Genomic DNA, 14087 nt, shown 5'->3' with positions numbered 1-14087 from the left:
GTTCCAGTCAGAGCTATTATACTTTTATATGTGTAATCTTTTTTTTTTTTTTTAAATTGGTGGATTCATTGTTAAACTTCAAATTTAATTACTAATAAGCAGGATACTTTTTAGGCTAAATATTTAATAAATTCTGGGTTAAAAAATAAAAATACAGTGCTTTGTGAAGACAGTTGATTCTAAAATGTAGACATCCTGAGTGCACTCCCCTCCACCCTCCACACCCACCCTTAGCTTTTATTTTTTAAGTTTAGTGAACTATAACTTGTTCCAGTTTAGAACGCATTTGGATGTTATAGTTTAGCTTATTGCACACTTCTCCACACTTTTGCAGATTTCTGGCTGGTTTAGTTCAAATTGCACAATATTGCGAGTTTTGGTTAAGTTCAATCAACTGGATCGCACTTTTACATGAAATGACATGGCTACGAAGTTGGTGAACTTTAATTCTGTATCATTTCGGCTGTTAAAAGTCCCCCCTCCAATCATCTGTACACCCTCCTCCGCTGCCCACTCTAAACACACCTCCCTCTCCTCCAGTCCTCCTCCTCTTAAGGCTACTTCGCCAGATGGTGCAGCCTTTTCTTTTGTTTACCCATCGCCCCTGAGTTTACCCAACTAACCTTAGCTACGCAACTATGGAAACTTCTCGGGGAGCATCACCGCCGGACACCGACAAGTAAGTCAGATGTTAATCTTGTGTTGAGTGAACCGTCTGCTCCAAACATCTTTGTCGGAACATGAAAAAGACCTGCATCCACCTCTTACTTAGCCATCCCTACTTTTTTTTTAACAACCACTTCAGCCAGCTGTTTTCGCTTCGTGCTGTTTTCTGCTTATAAAGACACAGATAATTTGCTGTGCTTCCAATAAAACTCCCCGTGATTAAACAAGCTAGCAGCTGCAGAGTTCGCTCTCCCGCTGCGTTTCTGACACCTGTGGAATCGTCTACCGTTAGTACTTTTTTTTATTATTTGTGATTTCTCTATCTAACTTTTGTCAATTTGTCCGCATAACTGTTCGCTATCCGATTGACAACTGGAGTAGCCAATGACAAGATGGGAAAGTTTGTGTACGCCGCCGTTGCCACGGTTACGCACCGACATTCCAAAGATCTGGAAATCGAGGGGCGGGACTACAGTTTAAGCACGGGTGGATGCGCTTTTGAACAGCGAGTCACGGCAAGAAAAAAAAAAGAGAAAACTTACAGTAACTCCATAAGCTGAGAAGAAGCATGCGTTTCTCAGCGTAAAGTAATAAACGCGCTGTTTGGGGTGTTAACTCACAGCACTGTTCAAGCAGGGATAACTCTGCTAGCATGCACAGCTAACTAAACTAACGGTAACGCGTCAGCTAGTCCCAGCTAATGTCAGTGTCCTTCTAACAAGAGTTAAAACATATGTGCTCACATTTATCACACTGAGCTTTTATTTAACGTAAACAAAAGCGAAAGTTGTTTGGGGGAAAAAAGGAGAAAGTTGTGAAGTTTTTGCACAGCACAGGTGTGCTGGGCTGGGTCTCTGTAGACCTGACAGAACTGGTGACTTTATAGGTGTGGCTGTGTCCTCCCAACTTCCAGTGATCTGATAGAACACTTTACATGGGCCCAAGAGCATTTGGTGTAGAAGCCCACATGTTAAGCATGTTAGGGTTAAGAAATCGGTCATGATTGATTTGGTTCTGTTCTTTTGTACTTTAGGTAACCTGCCCGGAGAAAAGATGGTGACACCAGGATGGGAGGCCTAGCAAGGTGGTGCCAAGGCTGAGGCTTGGGTTCTCACCCACCTGCTGCATTTTGAACTGCTGCTCATTTTTCGTAGCAATCTGACGCCAGGGCTGCTTGACGAGAAGACGTTGGAGGCACGCTGCGTTCTTGCTTTAGTAGAGATTAGGGACCTACAATGACAAATGTAAATTGAAACTCACTGAATAAATGGACAAGAGAAAATTTCCTGGCACAATGTCCAGGCAAATGGATGTGTCATGCAAAAGGCGCCCCATCGGTGGCAGCGGTCTGAACTTCCCTCAGTCTCAGCAGGGTTGTATACGGGCTGTGGAGGTAGCAAGAGGGAGAACAGGGTATGGCTTTACGCTGTCAGGCCAAAGCCCTTGTGTCCTTAGCTGTATCCTGAAAGGAAGCCCTGCTGACTATGTGGGGTTGCGCTCCGGGGACTACATCCTCTCTGTGAATGACATCAACGTCTCCAAGGCGTCACACGAAGATGTGGTCAAACTGATCGGACGCTGCTCTGGTGTTTTGAAACTAGTAATCGCTGAGGGAGAACGTCACAGGCGACACCACCAACGCTCTGCCGGCGGTCGTCACCATAGCAGCAACACAATGGCGGCATCCTACCTGGACTCATGCTCCAGTGATGATGAGTTGGATGGATTCTGTGATAACAGTGTTAACAATAACAACAACAGCAGGTCAGGCTGTGGAGCCCGTGGAGGCTGGTACAAACCCAAACTGGACACTAAGCAGCTGGGCATCAACCGGGCAGAGAAGGTGGTGGCAGAGCTGCAGTCTGGAGGAATTTTTAACATGATCTTTGAGAACTCCAGCCACTCCTCCAGCAGCTCAGACAAAGAGAGACCTGGAGTAAGTACGTCCTCGTCAAAGCCACGTCCGCTGTCTGATTCCGAATTCCCAGCATATCGGAATTCCTCACATTCCCAGAGCAACCCAAACCTGCTCTCTGAAGAGGAGATGGCCCAAGTTCTGAATGATGATTCGGTCTTCCTAGAATCAGACTTTCGGCATCTCCACCTTCAACACCATGAAGAGCAGGATGTTGATGATGGAGATGGTGGCGACTTGGGCCTAGAGCCCAGTGAGGGTATCCTCAATGTGGGAATGATTGTTGGCTATCTGGGCTCCATTGAGCTCGCCTCCACAGGCACAAATCTAGAAAGTGACAGTCTGCAGGCCATCAGAGGGAGCATGAGGCGCCTCCGGGCTGAGCAAAAGATTCATTCATTGGTCCTCATGAAGGTGCGAGTGGAGGTTTTTTTTCTTCTTCTTTTTTTCCCCTTGTGTTAATTTTAATGTGATTGTGTTATTATTGTTAACCATATTTTCCCTGGTATCAAGTTTGGTAACATGCATTAATTATATCCTACCAGGTTATGCATGACAGTGTGCGTCTGTGCAGTGACAGAGGTCAGGTCCTGGCCACCTATCCTGCAGAAAAACTAGCCTTCAGTGCATGTTGTCCCGATGACCGGCGATTCTTCGGACTGGTAACGATGCAAGCTACAGACGACCATGATGATAGGCACTTCAGCATTGCACGAGATGACGAGGGGAGTTTAAGGACTTCTTGTCATGTGTTTATTGTGGACCCAGATCTGTGTCACCACCAAGTAAGCGTTACAATTTAAACTGATGGGAAGGAAATATCTGCAGAATGTCTGTTTTTTTTGTTTTGTTTTTTAATGGCATGGGTAATATTACAACACAGTGATCAAGTACTCAAGAAGTTACTCATATATCTTAAATCTGGTGAACCTAATTTGTTCTAGTCGAAGCGATGGTTGTAAGCCAAAGATTTATTAGCAGCTACTTTTTCTGTATTGCATTAGGACAAACTCTCAGTAACTGTTACTTCCTCAGGTCCATCTGGGTGTTGCCAGGAGGTTTGGCTTTGAGTGTACCCCTGACCCAGACACAGGTGGCTGCTTGGAATTCCCACCCAGCTCTCAGCCTCTCCTCCAGTTTGTTTCTGTCCTTTACCGGGACATGGGAGACAACATCGAAGGGGTTCGCGCCCGTGCTTTCCATGACCCAGACAACGATGCCCAGCAAAACCACAGCACCAGTAGCAACAGCGATAGTGGGATTGGCAACTTTTTACCAGAGGAAAAGAGCAACAGAGTGCTTTTAGTTGACCTTGGAGGTCCTCCAAATCACAACCACGTCTCTGGGCCGCGCCACTGGGACAGCCCACCGTCATCGCAGCAGGCTTGGAGTCCCACTCTGGGAGCAGCAGCTTCTCATCCACCTCCTCCAACGCTGAGAAATGGCCATTATCGTAATGACCCCCACCTGGCTGATCTTCCTCACCCTCTCCCCTTATCTCACCCTGATGTCCCTGTCAGGCACTCACGAGGGGTCAACCCACACCACTACTCATCAGGGAAGCGGGGAGGAGCTGTTGGGGGAGGAGAATGGAGAGGGGCTGGAGGAGCAGTAGGGGTGGAACCGCAGAGGTGGCTACCAGTCCATGTGTTGAGAGACTGGCGTCAGCAGCACCACCACAGCCACCTCCAGGGCCTCAGCAGCGATCAGGAATCCTACGCAGAATCCACTGACGGATGGTCATCTGCCAACTGCAGCACCCTGCCCCCACCGATGAATAAGATCCCAGCCGACCGCTATCGCGCCCCGCTGGTGCCTGGAGACCACCTGCCACCACCTGGAGGGAGCCAGCCTCCACCTCTGTCACATCCCCACACCCACCGGCTGGCTGTTCAGAAAGATGAGTGGGCTAAGAAGTTATTTGGTACAGGAGACAGGGAGCGGACAGGAGCCGAGAGAAGTGAAAAAGAGAAGAAACGAGGAGGGAATGTCAAGGAGGGAGAGAAAAAGGTATGTTTTAAGAAAGTTTTAAAAGTATTACATTTAGTAAAATTCTGGATAAACAGAGTTATTTTGTGTAACTTTATTCATTTTATTTACATAACCAAATCCGTCATATAACTTTTTGATATTCCCTGAAGTGCTGTGTAGTGTCAGTTTGTAGGTTTTGGGAGAGTTGTGTTAAAACTGACCGCGAGATGAGAAGCCCAGTATGCAGCTGGCATCCCCCATCGCACATCTCTGTTGTTGAAATTTATTCTGTGTAGAGTCTGTTCAAAACGACAGTTTATTGAGGCTATAAATCCACGTGGGCATCGTTTTCTCAAGGCCTAGAATTTCACTCCTTCTGTGATCAAAGTATCATTTCACTTTGATACAAAACTTTTAACTTGTTTTGAAAGTCACTGGATAATTACAGCACCCAGCTGGCTCTATCCCTAGACTTAGTGCAAGTGGATTGATATGTTATTTATCCCTCACTGCTCCAGTATCAGATCATTTATTATGCATTAGCCAGATAGCTGCCTTCACCTGAAAACCACCTGTTTTCCACTGTAATGGCATTAACAGCATAACAGCAGAGCAGGTTTAAGGTTTAGTGAAGTAATTGTGTAGTATCCTCTTATCTATTTGGCATAATTTTAAAAATAGCTTGGTTGCATTGTTGTCTGAAAATACACTTCCTGTTTTTATGGTTGGTATATATATATATATATATATATATATATATATATATATATATATATATATATATATATATATATAGTAGATGGGCTGATCATTGTTTTCAGAAAATGACAAGGAAATGCAAAGAGGAAAAGGTACAATACTGCATATCCAGCCTGACTAGATTCCATAAGTACTAATCAGCTTGTGAACAGAAATGCTCATGCACGAATATAGAAAACAGCCACTTATGCCTGCCTACATCTACATGTTGCGTATTATTATATTAACGTACAGAAGATAGTTGTTTTGATACTAAAGGAGGCTGGGACTTCCTCCAACAGATATCTTAGAAAACAGTGTCCCAGGGACTCTAAGGGACAACCAGAGTAAGTGTTTAAGACAGAGGCAGGAAGGTGGATATGAACCATGTCCTCGGACTGGAGAAGCAGAGTTTTGGATACTGTGGTGATTATGGTAAGCCAAAAAACAAAACAGATACAGTTGTGTAAGACTGTTGTTGTTTTCATTTTTCTTGTTAACTATTGCATGTAACATAGTAAGGCGTTAACATTAATTGACTCTTAATATTTGACACATGGTGGCACTGTTTCACTAACTAAACCTCTGCAGACTTATTTCAGCTAAAATCGAGAAAAAAAGAAAAGAAAAATCAGTTCTTTTTAAAGTCTTTCACGACTTTTTGATAAAAATCTGTTCATCTATGATTATGATTGACTCAGTAACAGAAAATACTACTACAATAAGTTTGTGTTGGATTGTTAGATTTAAAAACAAACAGTTGAATATTGATAAATGTGACCTAGTGAGTGTACACGAATTAGAGCTTAAATGAAAAGCGAGCTGTTTGTTAAGATAGAAAAGGACTGAAAAATATCAGTCAGTTTGCTGTTTACTATAATTCATAAACAAAACAATCTATATTTTGGGATGTTTTAGGTTTTTATTTTAAGCTCAAATTATACTTGTTCACATTGTTATTGTTTTTACAGGACATGTGTCTGGTTTTGCTTTTGTTATTTTTATGTTGATAGCAGTGCTGTTGTAAACATGAAGCGCATCTGTTTGTTTATGAGTGTGCGTATGAGGGAGAGGGCGTCAAGATCAGCTACGCAGATAAAGGCTGTGGATTTTCCACTAAAATTTAGTCGTTTCACATTCTCTTCTCTCTGGAAAGGCTCTGGCGCAACCACGCCCAAAACAACCACAGCACCAGTGAGTCAGATCGACACTTTATCATTTCCCTTTCAACCTAAATCTCAGCTTCTCCAAAAATCCCCCTTTTTGTTGGCTTTAAGCTCTCTTGCAGTTACAAGTGAAACTTGGATTAATCTCACTGGTTATACAGAGGTCCTGTGAGAATGATTGTGTCTGCATATGCCATTAAGTGTTCAAATCTGCATTGTCTGACACACATGCGCGCACACACACAAATGCAGAAGTGACTCAGTATCCAGGCAACACCACTGGTCATCGCATGATGAAATGCAGAGGAGACCTGCTCCTAAGCAGCCAGTCAGATTCTACCTGCATTTGAAGCCTGTCAGCACTGGCTAATTACTCATTAATCAACACAGGGCCACTGATTGTGTGCGTCCTCTTATAATACTAGAAAAGTAGACGGATGCAATTTGTAAGAGAAGAGAAAGAAGGCAGAATATTGTTGTTCTCAAAGGATTAAAGAGCAACAGTTGTTAAAAGGTTAATTGTACACTTGTGAAGGCAAAACAGCACTAATTTCCTCTCCTCTTTAACAGCACTCAGAGTGGTTACGTTATTGTCTAATGGCTTTGGATAATAAATGTTCACGACCCTGATGTGGTTATTTTTAGGCGGCAGTTTATGGCATAGTGCAACAGCTTGGCTGTTTTAACTTTATTCCACTAATTGGTGGGTTTCCAATGTAGTGTTCCTATGAACACTATACAATTTTAAGTATCCTTGGTATAATAAATACTACATGGAACTACACTTAGTAGGGATGTCAGTGAAATATGCTACAGTAAACTGCAAAAGCACATCATGCTGCTCAAGAGGAGTTCTGCTAGTACTGTTTGTGTGTACCTGCGTGTCTCTGTATTACCTCTGTGGCTGTGCATTTGACTCACGTGCTCTCTGGTATTGCATGCAAAATCACAGGATTGCACACGCCTCCGTGTAACATGTGGAATTTAACATTTAGTTCAAAAACAGCAACCCATGCATGTGCAGACACGGTTGGGTTTCTTAAACGTTCAATGACTGAGTGCCGATTTAGGGAGCCAAAAAACCCACTTTTTATTACTGTATGTAATATGGCAGTTTAGAATATGGTGTATGTTGGTAATACAAATGTTTTGTGCCCTTTTATAGTTATCATTAGTAGTGCTGAGCTCCTTAGGAAGGTTTAGTCCGTTATGACGGCTGGAACAACAGAGCTGAAATCACAGATATATTTTTACTGGATGAATGAAATCTAGAGTGCTGCATATTTTTTTTACATTTTATTTTAAAGTTTATATTGTTAAAGATAGTAAGAGTCAGGAAATATAGAAAGAAAATGTAGAAGACTGAGATGCAATGAGTAGGCCAACTAGCTGCAATCTGACCTGGAGATTTGGTGCTTAGGCCGTTAGTGCCCATGTGGTATGCAGCCTGCCCACTTATGCCTCAGGTCACATCATGGAAGGAATTTCAGTGAAATTTTCTGATTAACCCAATTAAAGTTCAGCCAAAAAACAAAGGAAATCTAATATTATTATATCATTCGGAAGATTTGATGTAAACTGTAGATAAACTGACATTCTTTCCCTTTTATCTTTGACAGAATACATATCATAGTTGGTTAACTAACAGATGATAATGATTACATACAGTAGTAATCTGTGATAATAATAATGATGATCTTTTTTTTTTTTTTTTTTATTAAACTGTCCTCCAGTCACCTACAAAGTATATTTGCCATCTATCAACTGTGGTGAAATTTCTCATGAATAAGAATAGGACACTAGTGCTAATATTTCACCATTATTTGTGTGTCGTGTTAGGGTAAAAACCTGAATGGTTAGTCACTATATGAGCTCTGTTATTCTATAAGAGGTATTTTGTTGGCCTAGTTAGTGTCCACATGTTCTTTTCTTTTTTTTTTTTTAATTCATATTTTTATTAAGGTTTCAAAAGCAGGCATTCACAGTATGTACATCATGTAAGCATTCTTCATACTTAGGTTATCTGCCTTAAATACTGAAATAGTATTTTAATTTACATCCAAGTCATAAGGGAAGAATACTTACAACGATAGAAGTAATTGAAACCATCACATAATCCGAAAATCAAAAAACAAAAAACAAAACTAACAAACCTAAGAAAAGAGAAAAAAAAAAAAAAAAAGAAAAAAAAAGGAAAAAGAAACAAAAAACAAAAAAACAAAAAACAAAAAAAAACACGGATGTGTTGGTATGGGGTGATCCTATAAATATATATACATACATCATAATTATTGGCTTGTAATAGTAAAATCTGGCCTATGAGGCGTGATATATTTAACCCAGTTTTCCCAATATGATGTAAATTTCTCCAGCTTGTGGTTAACAGAAGCTGTTATCTTTTCCATGTTATAAATTTCCATTGTGATTTCCATCCATGTACTTATGTTTGGGCTCTCTGGGGATAACCATTTTCTGGTGATATTCTTTTTACAGGCCACCAATAAAATATTTATTAAATGTTTATCATATTTAGGCCATTCCTGAGGTATATATCCAAAGAACATAGTCTTACTCTCGAGAGATATTTCACGTTTAAAGATATCCTGTAAGGCATTATGTATTTCTCTCCAATAATCCCTCAAGATTGAGCAGTCCCAGAAAATATGGTAATGATTTGCACTTTGATTTCCACAGTTCCTCCAACAAGCAGGGGGGTTATCATCATAATGAGACTTCTGAGAAGGTGTTATAAAGTATCTAATTAGGCACTTCCAGCCAAATTCCCTCCACTTTTGTGAGCTGGTACACATCCACTGATATCTCCATATTGCCGTCCATTCTTCCTCTAATATTTTTATCCCTCCTTCCTTCTCCCATTTTGTTCTAATATATGAAGTCGAATGTGGTTTCAAATCCATTAGACCCTTATAGAGACATGATACAATTCTATCAATAGTTTCTGAGTTATAGCTTTTTATAAACAGTTCCATCAAGCGTGTGTTTATCATTGTTACGTTTCTCATCTTCGTGTCGGCATAGTGCCTTAACTGCAGATATCGATAGAAGTCTTCTTTTTCTAATGAAAATGTTTTTCTAAGCATGTCAAAGCTGAACAATTTTCCATCCTTCATTATACTGCACAGGGCTGTTATGCCCTTACCTGTCCAGTCCTTGAATCTAGAATCCAGTTCATTAGGTTTGAACTCTGAGTCGTAAGCACACCATTTAAGAACTGTAATATTGGTCTCGAGTTTATATTCCTTTATAATAGTTCTCCATGTTTTAAGGGTCCTTTTCACCCACATGTTATCAGTATTTTTTATATAGGTTTGTAAGTTATTGTCAGCTAGAGTTGCCTGAATAGGTATAGACAGCATTTGTTCCTCAATGGTTTTCCATTGGGCAGTGTATGATTGGTTACACCAGCATATTATTGCTCTCATCTGCGCTGCAAAATAATAATATCTGAGGTCAGGGAGGCCCCATCCTCCCTTTTGCTTAGCCAGCTGTAGTGTTTTAAGGCGAACCCTTGGTCTTTTACCTTGCCATATATATCTAGATAACATTTTATCCCACTCATTAAATTGACTTTGGTTAATCTCTATTGGTAGGGTTTGAAATAGATACAAAAATCTTGGCAATACATTCATTTTAATAGAATCAATTCTTGAATTAAAACTAAAGAAAGGAATTAAATTCCATCTTACTATATCTTCCTTTATTTTTTTTGTATAAGGGTAGGTAGTTCTGTTCGAATAGTTTTGTAAGGTCTTTCGGTAAATTTATGCCTAAATATTTAAAACACTCCGTTTGCCATACCAGAGAGTAGCTACATTTTATTTCTTCTGGTGGGCTGTAGTTATATGAGAGTAGCTGGGTTTTACCTATATTAATTTTATAGCCTGATAATTGGCCGTATTGTTCAAATGACTGCATCAGCTTGGGTAAAGAATATGTTGGGTGTCCAAGGTAAATCAAAATGTCATCCGCGTAGCAAGCCAGTTTATATTGTGTCCCTTTGATAAAAATTCCCTTAATGTCCTTATTTTGCCTGATGGATTGAGCTAGTGGTTCCAAGTATAGTGCAAAAAGTAACGGTGACCATGCACAGCCCTGTCTAGTGCCCCTTTTTAGGGTAAAACTGTTGGATAGGCATCCATTAATTTTGATCCTGGCTGTAGGATTATCATATAATGCTTGTATCGTTTTAATAATCATATCATGAAAGCCAAATTTATATAGTACCCTGTAGAGGAACTTCCAATTGACAGAGTCAAAGGCTTTTTCAGCGTCTACACTCATCACAATTGCTTTGATTTTGTGTTTTTGTATATGGTCCATAATGTGTAGTGTCTTTCGTATATTGTCCTGTGTTTGGCGTTGATGTATGAAACCTGTTTGATCATTACATATCAGTGTTGGTAGGAACTCTTCTAGCCGTTTGGCCATGATAGATGTGAAAAGTTTAATAATAATAATAATAATAATAATAATGGATACTTTATTGATCCCCATGGGGAAATTACTTGTTTTTCTCTGCATTTGACCCATTCACTCAGTGAAGCAGTGGGCAGCCCACTAAGCAGGCGCCCGGGGAGCAGTGTGTAGGGACGGTACCTTGCTCAGGGGTACCTCAGGGTAGCCGTTAAGTGGATTCGAACCGCCGACCTTCCGATCATGGGGCGACCACTTTACCTACTGAGCTATCCCTGCCCTATAGTCCACGTTAAGAACAGAGATTGGCCTGAAAGATCCACATTCCATTTTATCTTTGCCTTCTTTTGGTATAACTGAAATAATTGCCTCCTTCCAACTGGGGGGCATTTGTGCCTTTTTCAAAACCCAATTCAATGTAGGCAGTAAGACAGGTATCAGTTCCTTTTTAAATTCTTTATACCACTCTGCCGTGTAACCATCTGGTCCTGGTGATTTACTTAATTTAAGCCTATTAATTGCAGCTTTTAATTCTTCCTCAGTTATATTCATTGTCATTGCTTGATTTTGTTCTTCATCTAGAGTGGGTAAGTCTAGAGAGTTCAGAAAGCTATCCATCTGAGCTTCAGTCCCGCCCGGGGCTTCAGAGTATAGGGTTTTATAAAATCTTTCAAAGGCTTCCTGTATTTCATTTAATTTATTTTTTATCACTTTTGTACTTGGGTCCCTAATTTTATAAATTGTATTTTCCGCTATCTTTTTTTTCAATTTCCACGCCAATATTTTGGTAGATTTAATGCCACTTTCATATTGTCTCTGTTTCAAAAACAGAGACAATATGAAGTTAGTTAGTGTCCACATGTTCTTTTCAAAGGAAAGGGTCACTGCACACTGATACAAGGTTGTTCCGCTTGATCACCTTTACCCTACAATGAAACTGCTTGTTAATCTTAATGGGATGGTCTCTTGCAGGATGAGATTGCCCTCATCCCCCCCAAAAATGTGAGGGGTTACTTAATAGTTTGAGTTAAAAAATAGTAAATCATGATTTAATCTTTGTAGTCACCAAATTTCAACCCACTGGAAGATGTAACAAAAAACAAAACATAAAAAGAGTTGAGGGAGCATCTTTTTCTGAAGAATGGCGTTCATTTACATCAATAGAGCTCCAGAAACTCGACAGTGAATGTGAAGTGGTTGCAGAATGTGGTGGCAGACACAGACACTTTATTTTCATATGCATATAAGCCCTTGACTAGACCAAATACCAGAAAGTCTGGCTCCTCTGAAACAAAATATAAAGAAAAAAGAGGTGATTCAGGACTTTTGCTGAATAGTTTACAGATGACAAATATGAAGATAGTTTCCTTGAATGTGTACGTGTGCTTGTGATTGTGCCAGTTCACAATGAGGCTGTGAAGAAAGCCAGTCTATGTGTGCGTGCTGCTTTAGCCACTGGTGCTCTCATACTCTAAAGGAAATGCAGACTGATTGTCGTGTAGAGGACCCAAGTGCAAATATGTGGAGGTAGGCAATGATAAACTTAAAGTGAGCTGTTTATTATAAGCATGTTAGCAGTAATCCAAAAGGCAAACAAAAGTCCAAAAGAGGAACACTATAAACTATAAAGAAACACTCTGACAAAGGGAATACAGCAACTACATATACACATAAGGGCGATTAGGGGAAGTGCAGACAGCTGGGAGAACGAGAAATGGTTTAACTGAATCACAAGAGATGAGACAAAGATGCAATCTAAAAGCAAAGCACAAGGAACAACTAACGCAGGAAATAAAGCAGGAAGTGCAAAACCTAAATGGGGAATACAGACACATGAACTTAAATACAAAGGACACAGGGTGATGGAACACTGAAACTCTAAAGCTGCTAGGAACTGAGAGCTAAAGCAAGTACAGTAAGAATGCACGAAGCAAATCTAAACGTTAAATAAACCAGGAAGCAGAATAGAATATTTAAATAAAGTTAGGCCTTGGTTGTTGTTAGGATTAGCGCTAACCCTTAACATCTCCACCGTAAGCTCGTCCTACGCACAGAGTGGAGCAGGCAGCGGTTACTGATGGCGAAAGAGTAAAACAAAGAGCAGCTTTTGTCAAAAATATGAGAATCAGTCGTCCAAATAAACTCGTATTTTGCACTGCAATTACTCTTGAGTGCCAGCAATAGACCAGCCAAGTTTTAAGTAGATCTAATAAACAGTTGTTGAGATGGGGCAAGAACAGATGGACATGCTTACAAAGATTTTTTTAGTTAATAAAATGTCTACAATATGAATGTAAACTGATGGTGTGTTTCTTTTCTATCCAGGGCGGTCGTTTCCGAGGTTTGACCATGGGATTCCCACCTCTCCAGCAGCGCTCCTCAGCTAGGCGCTCCTTTGGACGCTCCAAACGTCTCAGCTTGGCCCGCTCCCTGGATGATCTTGAGGTAGCATATATACAACACACAATCTATATGCGTGGACCTTTTCCAACACAAGTGTACCAACAAGTAATGCACATTACTGCAATATTTAAGGTCAGACTGGCTACTGTGTTACTGTCATGTTTGAGGCTCAGGTGTTGCCTCTGTCTCTAGTAAGAGTAGCTCATGCACTCCATACATGCTCACATGATGCATCAAGCTGATACATCTTCTCATATCACCATGGCAACATAGACAGTAAAGAACAGAGCCATCTTTTGTACTCACTTGTTTTTATTAATTTTAAAAATGTAACACCACAAAGATGCATCGGTATATTTCAAATAAACATAAAGCAGAAACATTAATTTGTTCCCCTCCCTAAGAGAAAATAAGAGCCTGGTTCCATTACATTACATAAAAAAGTTAGAGGGATCTATAGTCAAAATAACACACACACCAGCAATCTCTAGCTTTTTACCACCTAAAAGTTTCCAGAGCTTCACCAAGTTCACAAGGAGTGTAAGTAAGGACACTTAGACCCCATCAAATTCTGATTGTATATGCTTTTTTTTAAATTGTTGATTCTGAAAGCTCTGATGGCCAGTAAGCAACAGAAGAAGATCTCTTTACATTTCTCCAAGAAAAAGAAATCAAGCTTCTGTTCTGTCATAGGGACAAGTTAATGATTTTCTTTTGTTTGTTTTCTTAAATATAAACTGCGAAAATAGCAGCACTGCTACACTGTTGCAAGAATTAGCCTTTTGCGCTTCTTT

General features: G+C 40.4%; 1 protein-coding gene across 8 annotated transcripts in view; it reads left to right on the top strand.

The window, feature by feature from the left end:
- Positions 1–526: 526 nt before the first annotated feature.
- Positions 527–14087, top strand: part of rgs12b (regulator of G protein signaling 12b) — a 47229-nt gene continuing 33668 nt past the window's right edge. For 6 of the 8 annotated variants that reach the window (XM_080881429.1, XM_080881427.1, XM_080881428.1 and 3 more), the window contains exons 1-5: positions 527–679; positions 1700–2995; positions 3127–3366; positions 3617–4591; positions 13216–13335. In XM_080881429.1, coding sequence (XP_080737555.1) covers positions 1934–2995; positions 3127–3366; positions 3617–4591; positions 13216–13335 — 2397 coding nt within the window. In that variant the 5' untranslated portion in view covers positions 527–679; positions 1700–1933. Of the gene's footprint in view, positions 680–1047; positions 1182–1219; positions 1342–1699; positions 2996–3126; positions 3367–3616; positions 4592–13215; positions 13336–14087 lie in introns of those variants that run through there. The other 2 variants (XM_080881425.1, XM_080881426.1) reach the window with 2 other exon arrangements.

The sequence above is a fragment of the Rhamphochromis sp. 'chilingali' genome, assembly GCF_963969265.1.
Source record: "Rhamphochromis sp. 'chilingali' genome assembly, chromosome: 4".
In the NCBI taxonomy this organism is placed as follows: Eukaryota; Metazoa; Chordata; class Actinopteri; order Cichliformes; family Cichlidae; genus Rhamphochromis; species Rhamphochromis sp. 'chilingali'.
This window is presented reverse-complemented; position numbering and strand designations above follow the sequence as displayed.